At 30.1% G+C, this 18,054-nt stretch overlaps 2 protein-coding genes across 2 annotated transcripts; both read left to right on the plus strand.

The window, feature by feature from the left end:
- The first annotated feature begins 1,313 nt into the window (after positions 1 to 1,313).
- On the plus strand, positions 1,314 to 8,382 carry LOC141456015 (adenylate kinase isoenzyme 5-like). Its single transcript, XM_074131580.1, has 7 exons — positions 1,314 to 1,898; positions 2,842 to 2,920; positions 3,902 to 4,077; positions 4,227 to 4,343; positions 4,921 to 5,079; positions 5,679 to 5,752; positions 7,991 to 8,382. The coding sequence occupies exons 1-7, from the start codon at positions 1,863 to 1,865 to the stop codon at positions 7,992 to 7,994; spliced, it is 645 nt and encodes a 214-aa protein (XP_073987681.1). The 5' UTR covers positions 1,314 to 1,862; the 3' UTR covers positions 7,995 to 8,382.
- LOC141456016 (adenylate kinase isoenzyme 1-like) lies at positions 8,214 to 18,043 on the plus strand. Its single transcript, XM_074131581.1, has 7 exons — positions 8,214 to 8,381; positions 12,978 to 13,044; positions 14,588 to 14,651; positions 15,874 to 16,037; positions 16,107 to 16,223; positions 16,983 to 17,168; positions 17,485 to 18,043. The coding sequence occupies exons 2-7, from the start codon at positions 13,033 to 13,035 to the stop codon at positions 17,563 to 17,565; spliced, it is 624 nt and encodes a 207-aa protein (XP_073987682.1). The 5' UTR covers positions 8,214 to 8,381; positions 12,978 to 13,032; the 3' UTR covers positions 17,566 to 18,043.
- The last annotated feature ends 11 nt before the right edge of the window (positions 18,044 to 18,054 follow it).

The following is an 18,054-nucleotide window of genomic DNA, read 5'->3' on the forward strand; positions in this document are numbered from 1 at the left end:
GGTGGAGAGATTCAATGTTAATCCTAATTACCTTCCTTTAATGAATTAGCAACATTTTTCTCCCAAAAAATAAGTTCAGAGAAAAAGGTCTATTTTGCTTGTCTAATTTAAATAATTCCTCAAAGAAGATATAAAATTTCTGCCTTTTATTAATCCCGTAAAAGTAAAAAAAAGAGTTAAAACTAACGATAGAAGAGTTTTCAGCTCCGGAGTTAAACATGAAATTCATTAATCTAAAATCTTAAATAATGAAACTTTTTTGTTTTATCTTTTCATCGGAGTGTACCTTTTTGTTTAGACATAATTAATTATGTTAAATGCTTACTATAATTTTTGAATTGGCAAAAATTAGAAAAAGAAGACATTCATGAGGGGCCTTTTGACAAATTTTTTTGACGGCTATTGTCGAGGAACTTGCACTTTAGTTAGACAACGGAATCTATACAAAATTTGTATTTTTGCCTCAGTTTCAGTTTAGTACAATACATAAAAATATTAGCTCAATTAATAGGAAAATATTTTTTCAAATATCTTAAAAAACTCCAATGTACATACATATATAACCCAGTTTTATAAGTTCACTTTTTTTTATGGATTTCGAATATTGCTCATCCTAGCTGTATGATTACGGGAAAAAATTATAAGTAAGCGTTAAGTAATTTGTTTTATTTTTTAAAATATGTTTATGAAATACAAATATTTGAATATGTACAATTAAGTATTTTTCTCAAATTTTATTGGTACATTATATTTTAGAAACAAGATAAGCATGCTTTACTAATCTAATTTATACCGCTATACTGTTAACAATATGTTATAATTGCAAAAAAAGGTTACCATTTACTTATTAACAAATATTGAGATATTTTTAATAATTTATAAATTGGTTCATTGCCTAAAAAAAAAAAAAAAAAAAAAAATAATTTATAATCATATTTTCGTTGTTTAAAGATTTGGTTCAAATATTATTTACCTAGTTTAGATTTACAGCTTATTTGTTACTTATTGTTTGTACATAAATAACGTTTTAAGGTAATTTTATAATAAATATTTATTTTTTATTATTATTATATAATATTCCAATTAGCATTAAATTATCTGTAGTATGTTTGCAAATGGTTAATGACGAGTTAATTTTTATAGTAATTGTAAAACATTAAATAATGTATTTCAACATATAAATATCGAGACGATTTAATTACCAATATATTTTTTGTTCTGAAGTAGAAAAGTGATAATTATTTTAATAAATTTATTTTTAATTACTCCGCTGGTTACATATCAATTAATGTCCGAGTTTTTGCAACATTGATTACGATCCTCCGCAGTGATCCACAGTTTCCAATATGTTTAATTAAGAGGGCAGCTATAATTCTAGAAGGATTCTTTTATCGTTAGAAAGTGAAAAAAAGTTGTATTACTTCCTTTCTCTTACTGATTTGGTATAAGAGGATACTTTGTGTTTGAAATAAAGATTTTCCTCTCTTTAAAACTGTCCGGTAGAACAGTTGTATAAGGGTTGATCGTCAAAAATTGTACGAAAAAGCTTTCTTTAACGTTGAAAAACACCCAACTTTGACAATTATTTTCTCTTTTTCTATAAAATATAAAATCCCCAAATTTTTCTTAGAATATAGGGCATTAGTTTACTAGTAATGTGTCTGTTGTATAAATTTGTGTTTGTGTGATTCTTGCATGTAGGATTGATTGCTGTATGTACTGTTAACATATAGATTGGTTAATGAAGCGTTAGACCATGGCAATCCACTACCCTCCTCTTGTTTACCGTACATAATGATCCTTCATCAAACTTCCAAACAGACAATTATCAAGTTATACCTATAATCCAATTCGGTTGAAACATGGGTTGTACCCATTCTAAGGATCATCCAAAAAACGTAAGTTTAACAAAGTTTACTGTCTCTTTAATCATAAAAACTTCAACAGTATAGCTGTCAATTATTGATGTTTGTATAAATCTACTCGTATTCCCAAAGTTAGCTGATGTTCGTAGATAAATTATAATACGATATAATATCTTTATATTAATATTTTTCTTTATTTAATCCTTTTTATTTTTTAATTTAAGGCGCGTCATAAAGTCATTGATTCATTTATAATACATAGTTATCACTAATCAATATCGTCCGTCCACTAGCTCTATTTATTGCTCTCCTTGAAGCGGTTACAAACAATTGATAAGGTACTAACATTTAACTGATGTGACTTATTCTTATAGCTTATGTAGTTGTATTACTAGGTTCACAACATGACATAACTGACATGTGTCGTTCAATGGTTCTACGTGAATGGTACTGGTATTGTCAGTTTTTGAATATTGAGGATCGTTCTTAATTTATAAAGATAAAAAAACTTGTTTTTACCCATGTTTTATACATTTATTTACGACGAAGAAGCTCCAAACCCTTCCTCAAACAAAAAACAAGGGAAAAAGCATTAAAAGTAAAGTAAATCTGTTAATATAAAGTAAATTGCTTTTAAAACTCTGGAATGATGAAGGAGATTAATTGAGAAGGGAATAAAGCTACTCTAAGATTCCTGCACTTCCAAGCTTATGCTTATTGTACATTGTAAAGTGTAGAGTTCTTTATAGTCTACTCGATCCAAATGCTGTAACTTGCTCGCTTTAGCTTCGTATACTTCTTGCTCTTCTTCAAGCTCACAAGTTTTATAGGAGGAATATTCCGTTCGGAAGTGGAACTTAATCTACTCCTTATTCTCCTCTTTATGGCATACTTAGTAATTTAATTTACTGGCAATTAATTAAAAAGTAAGTAATTTGTTTGCTAGAAATTTGAATTTTATTTTTTTCTCTTGCAGGCTGATCTTGTAAAGTTGAAGAAAAAATATGACACTGAGCCAATTAAAAAAGCTAAACTTATTAATGTTTGGGTCATTGGTAAGCTGATATAAATTAATTATAAAATTATTATGATTTAGTGATCCATCAAATGGCGTTAATAATCAAGAGTTCTATTTCTTCAAAAATGAAAGGAAAAGTAACTAAACTTAATATATTGGAAACAAAAATATTAAGAATAAAATAAATTATTAACCTTGTAAGCCGAAATTTCTTAAACCTACCGCTGCAGAAAATTTTTAAAATATTTCCAATTTCTGAAATATTATTTAATTTTGGGAGTTTAAATAAAATAAAACTTTCATTTTTTGTTTCTTCTTTTTTGATTTCTATAAAACAATTTAATATTTACTGAGCTTTATACCTTTTAAAATTATTGATTTATTATTATTGTTGAAAAACACTTTTACTCAATAAGAAGAACAACAAGGTCTCAGCAATTGACTCTTGAAATACACTCTTTCTAAATTAGCAATTTTAAAAATGATTTTTTAAAAGTTTCTTATTAAAAAAAAGTATAGCGTGGTCATTTACAAGTTTATCAGTGTGTCTGTTACATAAATTAATGGAGCTCTCAAATTACATTATCAAATAAAATTTCTTGGATTATCAGTAAGTTGATGCAACATTAAAGGAAAGAATACGAAGTATTACTATGGTTTAGGATTTGTTGTTTTACTTGTATAGTCTTTAGAATAGAAATATAAACAAGATAATTTTGTATAGGCCTACATATCGTCAGATTTGATTTGTGTTTTATATTATCTATACTACAAAGTCTAAGTAGCTGCTGATTATATATTGGGCAACAAATACTTTATGCTTTATTAATTTTGCTCAGATTCTTTGTTTACTCTTTCTCAATTGCTACATATGTCACATAATGTAATGTACCAGATAGGTTTTTATGTAAATAGAGCTCTATGATAAAGCTTCTCAGCATAGTTTTTTCAGAAGAACGTAAGAAAATCATAACTTCTTTATAAACATAAAAAAAAACAAACAAACAAAAATGTTCAGGTGGAAATAAAGAGAAATCGTTGGAATTGGCCAAATTAATAACAGAGAAAATGATGGATTATTTGTTGATCACTGAGGAATCTCTCTTGCAGACGGCGATGAAGGAATCACAACCAAGCACAGACAGAGCTTTAATCATTAATGACATTTTACAAGACCAAGGAACAGTCTGTCCGGTAATTTGTAAATAATTAATGATTACATTTAAAGTTAATCCATAGCAATATAAAAATTCAAATACTTCAGTGGTTCTAAAGTTTTATCGCTAGATTGTGTGCTGCATGGTTAGAATAAATATGAATTAATCTGCTTGGATTATTTCTAGGGAATAATGTTGGACTTGGTTGTGGAAACTATAATGAGCAAATTGACAGATATTAGAGGAGTTATTTATCATGGTATTCCCAGGGATAAAGAACAAGCTTGGCACCTTCAGAAGCTTGTATGTCTGATTTAGTATTACATTGATAATGTTGCGTTTTTCATTTATTTTTAAAACACTCACTCTACTTTTTCTTCAACTATTTATTCCAAGCTGAATTTTTTTACCTAAGGCTTACCTATCTTTAGAATTGGGAATTTATGAGCTTAGTTTCAATAAAGAGATCATGGGAACAGAATAATAAGAATGTTTCTAGACAGTACAACAAGCTTCAACTAAGCAATTATTAGTCTTATGAAGTGTTAACTATATCAATACCCAATATTTCATTAATATTATTTTAAATAATTATTACTAAATACAACGAAACAAACTTATGTACAATTGGTGTGAGATAAAAATCTAATAACATTATATGGTTAAAATTTGCCACAAGGACATCTCTATTCACGTTGCATAAAGCTGTATAAACAATAATAACTATAAAATTCCACTGATAGATATAATCTAGCATTATATGCTAACTGAAAAATAATTATAATAATTGTATCTTGGTTTGTGTAAAATCTTTAAATAAAAACTTCATTACTATTGTTACACGAAGTCAAATAATGTCACTTATTTATTTATTTTTTAGGTAGGACCAGTTAATTTAATTATATATTGCGAGCTAAAAGGTGATGCATTAAAAGCTGCGTTAACACACGAAACTGAAGATTCTGTAATAATTAAAAATAGGGTGGAACATTTTGAAAAATCAATAATTCAATTGGTCAAACATAAATCTACAATGATGGTAAGTAGTACATTATAGAGGAATATTTTCTTAATAATATAAACGAAATAAGGAATGTAGAAATGAAGGGAGAAAATCAGATCTAATTCAACAAATATTACCTGCAAATTTTGGTAATCTTGGGCAAGAGAAATATTAAGTAAAATGTGTTCAGCAGTTCTCTCATGTAGCACTGATCATCACACATCCAAAGTCAACGGACGATTTCAGAGAAACTGACTAAACTCAACTTCTTTAAAACTTAACTTTTAGATATCAGACATATTTCTGGGAATGACTATAATACCAAATTACTTATATTTGAGTATAGTTGTCCTATACTATATGAGAGAATGAGTGTATCAGTGACATGCTTGAGGTTTCAATTAAGTAAGGCTAATCTCATTTAGTTGCTTTATCACTTGTATCTGCAGTCGTAAATAGTATGAAAAAGCCAGTAAAGGCTATTCTTGTAAGGCTGAAATAAGCGAAGTGAACACTATTCTCTATGGCTATCCGACTTCCTTCTATGCCGGGTAGTATTTGCATGTATGGCTCGTACACGTGTCTCACCATTTTTTTTCTTCTTTTCTTTAAACTTAAAACAATATTTATTACAGGTAGACGGTGATTCGGATCCGACCATCTTGATTGAAGAATGTAATGAAAAAATAAAGTCACTCAATGATCAAAAGTAATTATTTAACTTATATAGTTAATACGCCAGTCAAAGTATTTATATATTTTAGAAGAGTTGCTAAGCAAAATAAACATATTTTAATAAAATTTCTTTTCCTACAACTGTTAAGCATTTTAGCACTTTTTTTTTTTTTTTTTTTTTTTTTTTAAAGAAAGTTTGTTTTAATGTTATCTTTAGAATATTAGTTAGGACATAATTTGGTAGGCAAACATGAAGTTCTTAAAAAATAAGAACTACTTTGCTGCTCCACTTATTGGCACAATTTTTTAGTATATTTGGACATCAGTATTAGCTACTGAAATAAAAACTAGATGACATTATGTCTAGGTAGGATATAGAAACTACTAGGGACTTAGATATTATAGTCTACTGGCAATTTTGTCAACTATTTTTGTTTTATACAAATCAGCAATTTGTATGAGTTGAACATAAAACAAGTGCAACATAAAAGAACTTTTACACTAAGTTTCATTCTTGATCCTAAGACCATTACAAAGTATTACTATTACCATTACAAAGTATTACTATTACCATTACAAAGTATTACTATTACCATTACAAAGTAACTCACTAAATAGGAGATGAAGTCCAGAAAGTAATGAAAGGGACATTTTAGTCAATTCATTTCTGGTAAATAATATCTTTAATTTGTACATATCTTACTTAATTTTTGTTTTAATGATAAGAAAAAAAATTCAGTTGCCAGAAGTGGCATGGTCGTGACACTTTCATTTTATATATATTCTATAAAAAATTTTTACATCTAATCTTCATTAATAATAATAACAATAATAATAATAATAATAATAATTGAAAATAAGTCATGTTGCACATTTTTTATCTGTTGAAGATAATAACGAAGTAAAATAAAAATTATGTTGGAGTTCCATGAAGTACTTGGGCTCTTTATGCAATCAGTTAGCTTGTTTCAGATTATAAGTTACAGGCAATTAGCTTAGTTGTTATCGTATCGACTGATAAGAACACATTTGTTAATCATTTAGATAAAAACATTTTTTTTAAGATATCCATTCTATAAACTGATTTCAGTTTATAATTAAAGGGATATAAAAATATCTACATATATTTCAGAAAGACATATTTCAGTAATAACTAATCATTGATAAGATTCACCAATTCTTTTCGATCAAACCAAGCAAGAAAATTGTGGTGTCTCATTTGAAAGTTTCTGTGAGAACACAGCTCAACCTCATGAACCAAAAAAGAATTATAATTAAAAGAAAAAAAAATTCCTTTATCTTTAAACAACCATCGCGATTGTTTTTATTTTAGATCAGAAACGTTATTATTCCAAATATACTTGGAAAATTTTCATTTCCGTATAAACATTTAAACCAGCAGGCAACATATTCTTTTACCTATTTTTCGCTAATATAAACAATTTCCCAAACATTTCCATGTTAGTTGAAAACATGAAATCATGAATTTAGAAAATATTTATTTAAAACTATTTTGATTCAACTTTTTTGGAGTGGTACTTATTTAGGAATTTGCTAGGGATGAGCGTGCTCGGTATTTAACATGGTTTATCATTAGATTTTATGCCTAATATTCACCAATTTTTGAGAGAAAGAGAGAAAAAAATGAAAATGGTGATCATAAGATGAAACCATGAGGAATTTTGCATCATGTTTTTTTTTTTCTAAAATGCAACTCTGAATTTTTCCCTTCCAAGCGAGGATCTGGTTCATCACTCTTCTAAAGTTGGGACCATAGATGGAGGGAATAAAATAAAAGTTCATAGAGAATTATTTTCGGATGGCAGTAAATTCAAGAATCAAGATAAATGCGCTCTTAACAGTGAGGAAGACTTCTGGGGTTTACTAATGAACGCCTTGCAAATTGGTGCCAACCAGCAGAAGTTTTTTTAGAATGCTTTGCAATGTTTTATCAGTAGATAAGATAGATACCAGGTTTTCTTTTCTGAGATTTTTTTTCTGAGCTATAGTATGAGAATCCTCACATGTGAGAACACATGTACATCTACACGTTCACACACACACGACACTCATACAGACCATTTTAGTCAGGTAGTTCAATACCTGCATTGGTTGATGGAAACTGATTTTCAAAAATTTAATTTAGTTGTCCTACATCTTGATAAAGAAATACAGAGTTAAGTGAAGTAGAAAAATCCTAATTTGCATCAAAAATATTCAATGTTCAATCGATTGAAACAACAATCAATTTTTTATTTTTCTTATTTGCCAGGTAACAGTGTTGGGCTGCAATGGTCTTCCCTTCCATCGGATCTCCCAAAACAGCCCATTAATTAAAAAAACAAAAGGAAAGTAGACCAGTAATAGCAATAAATAGTGCTGTTTAATAGTTTAGAAATGATACCACTAGGAGCGCTAGTATTTTTACGATATTGAACTGTACGGTGCCAGCTAGCGACTATAGCTAGTGTGCCAAAATTTTCTGCAGTCTGTACTGGACCGAGGAGAGAGTAGTAGAGTAGAGGCAAGTAGGAAGGAGGCACCCACCAGTCGAGCAGTTGGTTACAGGAGAGAGCCAGGAACGGACTGGGCTGGCTTGGCGTGCCGAAGTGCGAGCAGGCGGAGGAGTGCGCGGAACGCGAGGGAAGTAACTTCATATTTTGGTCAGTGAACAATTTTATTTTTATTAATAAAATCTATGTAAACAAGAATTTTCTTTTACTTATGCTTTGCAAATAATCTTTAAAAATTGATTTCATGAGGACTGTAATTTTTGTGGTAGATATAAATAAACAAATTGGGGAGAATACTACAAACAAATTAATTATAATTACACTAAGTGCATTTCTTTTTTAGCGTTGTAATTTCCTTTCACAGGTTCGAAGGGTGTGCATCAAAAAAATTTTAGGTTTAAGGTTGCCTGAATCCAATTGTTCTTCTATTTACAATATCCTGTCATGAGATTCAAAAGTTGATAAATCGAAGAACTATCAAGTTACTCTATTATTATTTTATTTCTATGTTTAATTTTGATTTGTGCGACAATTGAAAAAATGAAAGTGATCCAGAAAATTGTGAATTTCAGTAGCGAAATACATCAGAAAAATAGTTTTCTAATCATTAGGCCTAGAATGATTAAACCTTTTCATAACGTTTAAAATCTGATCATTAGATCTATCTAGTGTCAAGGCTTTTAAAATTCTAAAATTAAATAATCAAGATCACTTGTTTCATATCAAGCCCCGCCCCCGAGTAGGGCTCTTAGTATAAGTAGTCTGCTGTAGCTGTTAAACAGCGTCAAATCTCGTACCCAGAGTGCCTAGCATAACCGCAAAACAAGGTCACTGTGTCAATGCCATGAAATCAAACTCGCTGTTACTCAGCTGAGTGCTAATTTTACCCTTTTACTTTTAATATTATTTTATAACATCCCTGATAAAAAAAAAAAAAAACTATTTTAATTATTATACTTCTTTGTTGACATTTAAATATTTAAATGCCGAGATAAAGTTTATTTTTCTACTATTAACTGGGAATTTGCCAAGTAATGTAGGATTTTATGATTTATAGGGTAAGATAACCTTTAAAAAACTCCCAGTTTTATTCAATAGCCGTAAAAGGGATTCTTGGGCAGCAGGGAGTGAATGTCCCTTTACATTAATTTCCTCCTCTAGAAATTTCCTAAGGACGTAATGATCAAGAAATACAATTTTGTCGAAATTCTCTGAGGAGTATTGGAGCAGTTGATGCCCCCTCTCTGATATTATGGTACATGCGACTGTTTGGTACACGGATGGGCCGAGCATTGTTAGAGAAATGGTGAGGGAGTGGCTCACGAAGCAGATACTCGGAACCCAAGGGTTGTTTACTATGTCGTCTAGGAATAAATGCACTAGAAAGATACATTCAGTTAAACATCGACCGAGACCAAAAATTTCTATCGCTTTCTGAGCTAAGTTCTGAACTTCAGTGTTATCTGCTCAAGGTTGGTCCTTGACCAGACGCGCTGTAGTTAGTACGTACCAAAGTACAATCTTCTGGAGAAAACACCTCCAATTCCATGGACTATTGGTACCGAACGAAGATCCTAAAAAACGTAAATTTCTTCACAGCTAAAATATTCAATCTGGTGGATGGAAGATTGATAGATGTTTCTTTCTCTTTCTCACAGATTCTTCATTTCTTTGGTTATTAAGAGATGTCTTTTAGAGGTCACCTGTATCTAATGGCCATCTCTTGTTACCATGACAGTAGATTATACTAGACATAACATCACGAAGATGTTAATCCCACTTACAGCTTTCAATTACTTAACCTTATCTAATGTTTGTCCTTCGCTCATGAAGATGGTTAAAGAGTACCGACTCAGCTTAGTAAATTGAGTAAATTTCTTTATATATATCATTTCCTTTTAAAGTTAGACGCCACGGTAGCCGAGCGGTTAGAGGCGAGACCTGTAAAGCTAATATGAATTGTGGTGCTGGGTTCGATTCCCGGTCTAGGCCTTGGATTTTATTTAATGGTTAATAAAATAAATTTACAGGAAAGTATGTTTGCTAGTCGCCTCCGTCCACGACACCTAATTGGTAGTTGGACGTAAAGCCTGCCGGAAAAAATAGGCAATTACTTTATTTCACTTTACTTTTTATAGTTAACGCTAAAATATTTAATATGGTTATTTTATATTCATATTGATTTCAAATACTAAGTGGAAAGTAAACATGTATATCATGCAGATTCCATATACCACTGTAAAAACCTGGAAAAAATCCTTACTACCATAAGTCATACAGTCCACAAAATATTTGTAGTCGTCTGTTTGTAATATACTGTGCAAGAAAGAAAGCTCTGATTGAAATAGTGGCTGCAAGAAAACATGAAGCTTCCATATCTGTTGGCTTTTAGAAAACAAAGTGCGTACCAAGTAGTCTCTATTGAGTTTTGAAATAAAGAACAATTAACAAAACAATTAGGAAATGTTTTTGACCTCCTGTGAATATATCATGAGGGTATTTTGTGATAGGATAAGTAAATTTTGAATTTGATAATTAAAAAGATAAGTATGGGATTGCCGAGCGAAGTAATTATACATATAATTCATTACTTATATACATATAATTATCACTTGGAGTAAATAATTTTAAAAATTATTAATATGTTTATACAAAAATTGGTTCTTCGACTGGTACAGAATACACAAGTGAATTGTTTGTGGAAAATATTATAACCGAAATGGGACTAGACATGCAATGCTTCAATATCGTGCATGCATGGAAGTGGGTGTCTGCAAATAAAAGTAAATATATATTATTTTTCATCAAATTCCTATCTCTACTATTAATCCCATTTCACTTTAGCGAACGAATATACTAACGTGAGTAACTTAAATATTAATTTATTAACATTTTACAGGAAATTCTCAATCAAACACACATATTTTATTAACTAAGAAAAAATGAAACGTCCATGTTAAAATAAAAATAATAATGAAACAAATTCTACACTTGAAATACCAAACTACTTGAGATAATAGTCTCAAATAAACCTTTAAAAATATAATCGCTCCATTTTAACATTTTGATTGTTTAGAATAATATGTTTGAATATTATGACAAGAAATGTAAAAAATGGAGTTGCCACTTAATTATGTGACTTTTAGAAATTACTTTTTTACTTTTGTGCAAAGTTTGAAAATACTCCGTTATGGGAGTGAGTTAAAAAAAAAATTCAGTCGTAACAACTTGGTTCTAGATGTTTATTTCGGTAAGAAATATTATTGCAGGCATGTGAACTGAAATTTATTTCGTAAAATTGAAGTTTGAGAAGTGGGTATTTATTTTTTAATCATAAATATATTTTTCTATTTCGGAAAAATTGTTTGCCACCTTTCTGCCAACTGCTCAAATTCTCATTCTCTAAAACTCCTCCTCTTGTCAAGTTAAATTATCCCAGCTGTTCTTGTAATTTTAGGACGATTATTCCTGATTTGTCCAAAAAGACTGCTCTAAAATAGTTTTAACCTAAAATGCACGATTGAGGTCAACCCGAAAATAGTTTTTATAATTTGGTCTGTGTATGGACGTTTTGGTGAGGTACTGAACATAAACTGAAAATCGCGTATCCTTTATTTATATTTGGTATTTTGTATCGCAAGACTGTATCTACGTATCTAATCATCCTCATAATAATGGTTTGGTCAAAATTGATCACCAGATAGTCGCTTTTACTGAAAAGATTTTTCAGTTTCTCTTTAATGGCTCCCTTTAGAAATTCTTTTTATTAAAGTGAACCATTATTGAAATCAACTTACATTGAGTAAAAATTCCAAGTATGGAGACACCTTGAATACTTTGATGAAAGAATGCCGCTCATCATCACAGATCACTGAGCCAGATATCTTCTAATTGTATTCACCTTATGTGTTCTTTCATTATAGACAACTCTCATAACAGATAGTGAGCTATAAGAATTTCGTAGGAAATCTAAAGGCAGTCAACCCAAAAGCCAGCTTCGAGTTTTGAGTACAGAGTACTATTCTAAATGCCAGTTTATCCTCTTAAAGATGTTCAATTAATGTCCATTTACCTTCTGTGTTGTTAACTAATTACAAAGCTTTCTCTCGTAAAGGTTGATTTTAGTTTAGAGATGAAAATAATATTTTAACTAGAAGAAGCCTTAGCTGTTTCTTCTGATGCAATGAGATTCTTGGATGTAACTTGCTCCGCTAGAGGTATGCAGTCTCTTCAAGATGTTTCCAAATTCAAATGTGTCATCCATGTTTTTCCACTAACAAGGATTCATTAATAGATTTACCTGATATCAACAGCCTCTTCAAGAATTATAATTCATTTAAAAAAAAGAGAGACACAATTCTGGCAAAGTCAACATTAATTGTTGGCAACCTGTCTAATGATTAACATTTTTTTTTTGTTTTTTGTTTTTTTGAGTAGTGCAGCCCCACAAGTTATTATGTTCAACCCTCTACAAGAAAATAAACAAGTGGTAGGAGGCCAGGCTAATGAGTTTTGCTTTTCTAAGCTAATAAATAAAGATTAACAAATGACATCTTGGTTTAAACTATGTGCAAGATATACTAAATAAAAATAGCCATTTCTAGGGGACCTCACACCTTTGGCAATAATAAAAACAGTTCAGTATTGCTCAACAAGTATAGTACTCTAAGCATAAACCCACTAATATTGCCAACTATATGATCTATTTCTAACTGGGTATTAATCGGTCATTAATACTTGTTTCAGGATCGCAATTATTTGAACTGGCTGAAGGATTTTACAGGCACCATATATAACAGAAATGGCTTGTTTGGTAAGTGCTAATTTCTTATTATTTAAATATTACTGTAACTATTTTGATGGATGCATTTCCATCATCCAGATGGATGTGGTAGCTCGGTGGAAATGGGTGTACTCACACAAACTCAATGCCAGTGAGGTAATGACGTCTGATGTCGTGTTGTGTTGTATTGCATATAACTAAATAAAATCTTTAGCACGAGAAGAAGAAGGTACTAAATTAGTAAAGTAATGATTAGAAAACAAAGATCAAGGATCACTATTTAAGTGGATGAAGTTGAGTCCGATTTAAGAAGCTAAATAAGCAGGGGGAAAGAGCAGGAGTCGAAAAAGCCCCAGAAACCTCAGCAACCTTTTGCTAGGTTTACCAGATAATTTAAATAGAAATACCCTTCATCCGAAAACCGACAAGTAGCAGTTTACAAAATTATCTACGCAAAAAATCAAAACGTACTAATGAGTAATAAAGAGATACTTCTACGATTCAGGTTCAAACAATTAAGTATAATAGAGCAATTATTAATAAATAATGCTCCCCTCTTTATTAAAAACTATTTTTTCATTTTAAACATTTGAAACTCTTGCAACACTAACACACATAACATACTCACGGCCGCATAAAAATAGATAGAAAAAATAGTTATGCAGTAAAAAAGAAAACTAGAAAATGTCAGTGCTAAGTTCTCTACGTTTTGTTTTATTAATTTTTTGCACAATAAACTGTAATTTATTAATTTATTATTGCATAATTTGTGTTGTGCAAATATATTACTTTAACTACGACTTCATAACGGTCAGTACTGTGTGATACTTTGATAAGAGTTACAACACATTTTACCTCATGCTAATGAATAAATCAAACTATCTGTCTCCAATCGTCTGACTAGCATGTATTATTTATCGTTATTGAATTCTGCCTTACTCCTCGTCCCACTTAATTTTTGTATAGCTAATGTTAAATTAGGGTAAATGTAAGGAAGCATTTACAAAATAATTTCCGAATATTCTTTACTAATGATCAATCTTGCGCTAAAACTAAAAAGATTTAACTTTTGAGCAGTTTTGCCATCGATTAAATGTGGAAAGATTAAGGAAACGTAGAATTGGAGTTTACTTATTAGTTTAATCCTAATCAAACCATCTTATATCCAAATTTTTTATCAAACAATGTAGCTTTAACGGTGATGTACTGAAAGATATAAATTAATTTTTAATTCTAGTACTAGTAATGCTTGAAAATTTTAAATATTTTAAAAATGTAAGCTGATAAACTTTTTTCTCTCATTTTAACGCAACTGTTGAAATCATTGCCATGTTAGCTTTTCTAAAAAAGGTTCATAATCATATGAAACAAATACTGATCATTCTTAAAACTTTCTACGATATTTACGATTCTTCAATCTGTTTACTAGATAGATTTGAGATTTTCAGATAAATATGGACATTAATACATTCATATCTATAATTTCCGATTGTGGGAACTCCTTTTAAGGATTAAGCTTTATCAATTTACTTACAAGTTCAAAAATTTTGTAACTGATGTTTTAAACTTTTAGGACTTCGAGCTGCCGGATACCACTCCTCTCAAAAATGCTGGAGTACCGATTATCTGGGTACTAGGTAAATTGCCAACAATCTTTAATTAATTGTAATTGTTTATTTTAAATATATAAGACATTTTTTTCTGGTTGGCTACATAGAATTTAATTCTTTCTAGATAAATATTTTGATGAAGTACGATTTAAAATTCATTGAAAACAATTTATTAATTAAAAAATTCTTGATAGTAATTTGTGCACTGATTCAAATGTGTAATTAAGGACTTGGAGGGTAGGTTCAATCGATCATTATAGCACCAAAGCTGCCGATCGACGGTTAGGGTGGAATTTACTAGGGAGTGGAGAGGGTGTAAATCTAGGTACTTGAATGCACAATCAATTTGCAGCTTTACATGTCAAACGTAATTGCTCTTAGGATTAAAACTGTCCGGTAGGTCAGTTGTATAAGGGTTTTATAATTTAGTAACACCTTCGGATCCTTTGTGGTAATATTATTAATTTTTTTAATGATATTTTCTCTTTCTATAGTATTTGTTAAATAAATTTCTTTTAGAACAATTACCTTGAATATCTCCCCATAACATCTATTCCCCCTTAGCCCAGCAGTTAACGAGTAAATAATTTTCAGCTCTTTAATTTTTCCAGGTTATTCCATTTTATTTTAATTAATGCTTGCTGCCCCTTTCGTATACTTTGTCTGTTTAAATCGTAGGGGACTAATAGCTCTTCTTGAATGTATCGTTGCCAATTAGTTTACGAAGTGTTGAAAACTATTCAAGAATCTATTTAGATTGAGCAGTTTTAAATGAAACCTACTCAATTAATAAGTTGAGTTTAATTAAAAAACGAGTATATGTCTTTCGTTATCTCTGTAAACAGAAATTAGCATAGACCCTACTCCTGGGAAATTAGGACCGGAGTCTTCTAAATTAGTCTTTTCATATTTTATGAAGGCTTTCCCGACATGAATTGAAAATTCTTGTTTTTCATCTGGACAGCAATCATTTTTCCAGAATTCAGAATAAGAGCAACTTTTTTTCTGTACTTCCTTCAGTAAAAAGTAACAAAATTAATTTTGTCATATTCTGGCTATGACATTTAAGTATTATTGCATGATCAATTGTGGTAACCGATTTTTAGGCGTATAAATGATATAAGAATCAATTTCTTTAGGGCAGGATTCCTAGTGTTAAAAAAAAGAAACTTATAGAAGATGTTAAGAGGACCAAACAAAAACAATACTTATAAGAAACTATTAATAACCTCAATTTATTTATAAAAAGGTGGCCCTGGCTCTGGAAAAGGTACTCAGTGCGATAAAATTGTTGCAAAATATGGCTTCACCCATATTTCCACTGGAGATCTTCTGAGAGCAGACGTGGCATCTGGTTCTGATCGAGGGAAAGCCTTAGAACAAGTAATGAAAGAAGGACAGCTGGTCTCCTCAGTGAGTAAAGTAATAATACTAACTAATAAACTCTAAAGACAACAAATAATGGAAGTTTATTAATTTCAGAAAGTTGTAATGGGATTATTAGCAGAGAAAATGATAATGGAGATAACAAAAAGCAAAGGATACCTAATTGATGGCTATCCGAGGGAACTATCTCAGGGAGAACAATTTGAACAACTGGTAAGATGAAGCATTTAACTGCGTTCCTTTACTACGTAAATTACATGTAATTTTTCGCGTACACAACTCCAACACACAACAAATAGCCGGCTTGGTTCCCAGAAGTAATACAAGCATTCCATGACATTTATGCCCTGCAAGCGGTACGCCTGTCTGAAAAAACATTTTCCAAAATCTGATAAGTTTTCGATTCATTGAACAATTCTTACAACAACCAAATTTATTGACTTGTGGATAAAATTATTATTTGCTATGAAAAGTAGATAGCGAACGGTGCTCTTCTCAGTTTTTGCTGAAAAATTGTATCTCTGTTTCTAGAAAGCCTACTCTACAAATCACAGATCACGTCAAACTTCCTCAATAATTCAAGAGTTTGTATTTAGAGCTTCTCTGCCTTCTCTCTTTAAAGCTCAAAAATGACACCCCTAAAATCTAAAAGACTTCCGCAACCTGGCATACTTTTTTTGTGGTTGTAAGTGTATTAAGTGTGGAGGAGAAACATGGAATACTTCGAATTTATAATTTAAATGTTGGCTTACAGATCAGCTAAAATTGTAAAAATTGATTGTCTATCCATCTATTATTGATTATTTATATTGATCTATTTGTAACTGTTAAAAACAAACCATTTTTTAATTTTGAAAAATTATTGCCATAAATATTTTTCTTTTAAATTTGAAGAATAGCGAATGAAGTTGAAAATGGAAACAGATTGACAACAGTTACGCCGAAAAAAAAAATTTTGTTTGTTTGTTCTAGATCAGTCCATGTAATCTGGTGCTTTATTTTGAAGCTAGCGATGATACTCTAGTAAAGAGATTACTTCATCGAGCTTTGTCGTCAGGACGTGAAGATGATAACGAAGAGACAATCAAAAAGCGTTTGAACACTTTTCATTCAAATAACGATCCAATTGTGCAAGCTTATAATGAAAAAACTAAATCGGTAATTTAATTGTTACTAACTTACATATCTAAGAGATGGAAATGATAATTTGGTGTTTTAAAAAACAAAAGTAAATAAAGCCAAAAATATAATACAAAAATAAACTGACAGTTTTAAATTGGATGTATATCAAGGACAATTTTAAAAAAATATAGTGCCAAAATATTTTCATATAAAATCTTAATGTTTCTATAATATATTAAATGTAATATTGAATTTCATAGAAACGAATTCATAAAATTAATATTTTCAATGTATCTCTTTCAATAGGATGAAAAAATTATAATTGAATGAAACGCACTTTTAATTGTTTCAGATTTTGGCTGAAGATTCGCCAGAAAACATATTCGCACAAGTTGTCCAAGCTATTGACGCCGTAACGACTAAAAATAATTAGTTGACAAAAAAGTGACTTCTTTGAGCAGTAAAGATAAACTAAAATAGGGAATTAAATGGAAAGTTAGACTTCAATACAAAGTAAAATAAACAACACATAAGAAAAGGAGCTTGTTTTTGAACACCAAATTTTAATTAGAAATGAAAAAGAAATCATTATAAAATCAAAAAGTAGTCAAAACAGATAGTATTTGCTTGGAAAAAGAGGATATTTGCATTCCTATTGTTGTTTTTGACGATGTTTTAGTTTGGATTTTTTTTTTTTTTTTACTCGTAGAAGTAAAATATATTTATAGAAGTTGTTTAAAAGAAGAAATCATTCACTCATTTGCCAGATGTTCTAGTCAGTAGATTTTGTTGTCACAAAGCTATTTATTTGCTGGTCAATTTTTAACCAAAGTGTACATGAAAATTCTGTAATTTTCGTATAATAAGAAGCAATTTTCCATATCATGTACAAAAAAAAAAAAATGTAAAAACTGATTCAAAA

This window comes from Rhodnius prolixus, unplaced genomic scaffold (assembly GCF_049639745.1).
Source record: "Rhodnius prolixus isolate KJV_2025 unplaced genomic scaffold, Rpr scaffold_4, whole genome shotgun sequence".
NCBI classification, from domain to species: domain Eukaryota; kingdom Metazoa; phylum Arthropoda; class Insecta; order Hemiptera; family Reduviidae; genus Rhodnius; species Rhodnius prolixus.

What these genes read in the sequence shown, in the direction of transcription:
- LOC141456015 (XM_074131580.1), top strand. Translation starts at nt 1,863, where the DNA reads ATGGGTTGTACCCATTCTAAGGATCATCCAAAAAAC. An exon ending in TATTAATGTTTGGGTCATTG is followed by an intron (nt 2,921 to 3,901) that starts GTAAGCTGATAT and finishes AAAAATGTTCAG; the next exon opens with GTGGAAATAAAGAGAAATCG. An exon ending in CTTGGCACCTTCAGAAGCTT is followed by an intron (nt 4,344 to 4,920) that starts GTATGTCTGATT and finishes TTTATTTTTTAG; the next exon opens with GTAGGACCAGTTAATTTAAT.
- LOC141456016 (XM_074131581.1), top strand. An exon ending in ACCGATTATCTGGGTACTAG is followed by an intron (nt 14,652 to 15,873) that starts GTAAATTGCCAA and finishes ATTTATAAAAAG; the next exon opens with GTGGCCCTGGCTCTGGAAAA. An exon ending in AAGGACAGCTGGTCTCCTCA is followed by an intron (nt 16,038 to 16,106) that starts GTGAGTAAAGTA and finishes TATTAATTTCAG; the next exon opens with AAAGTTGTAATGGGATTATT.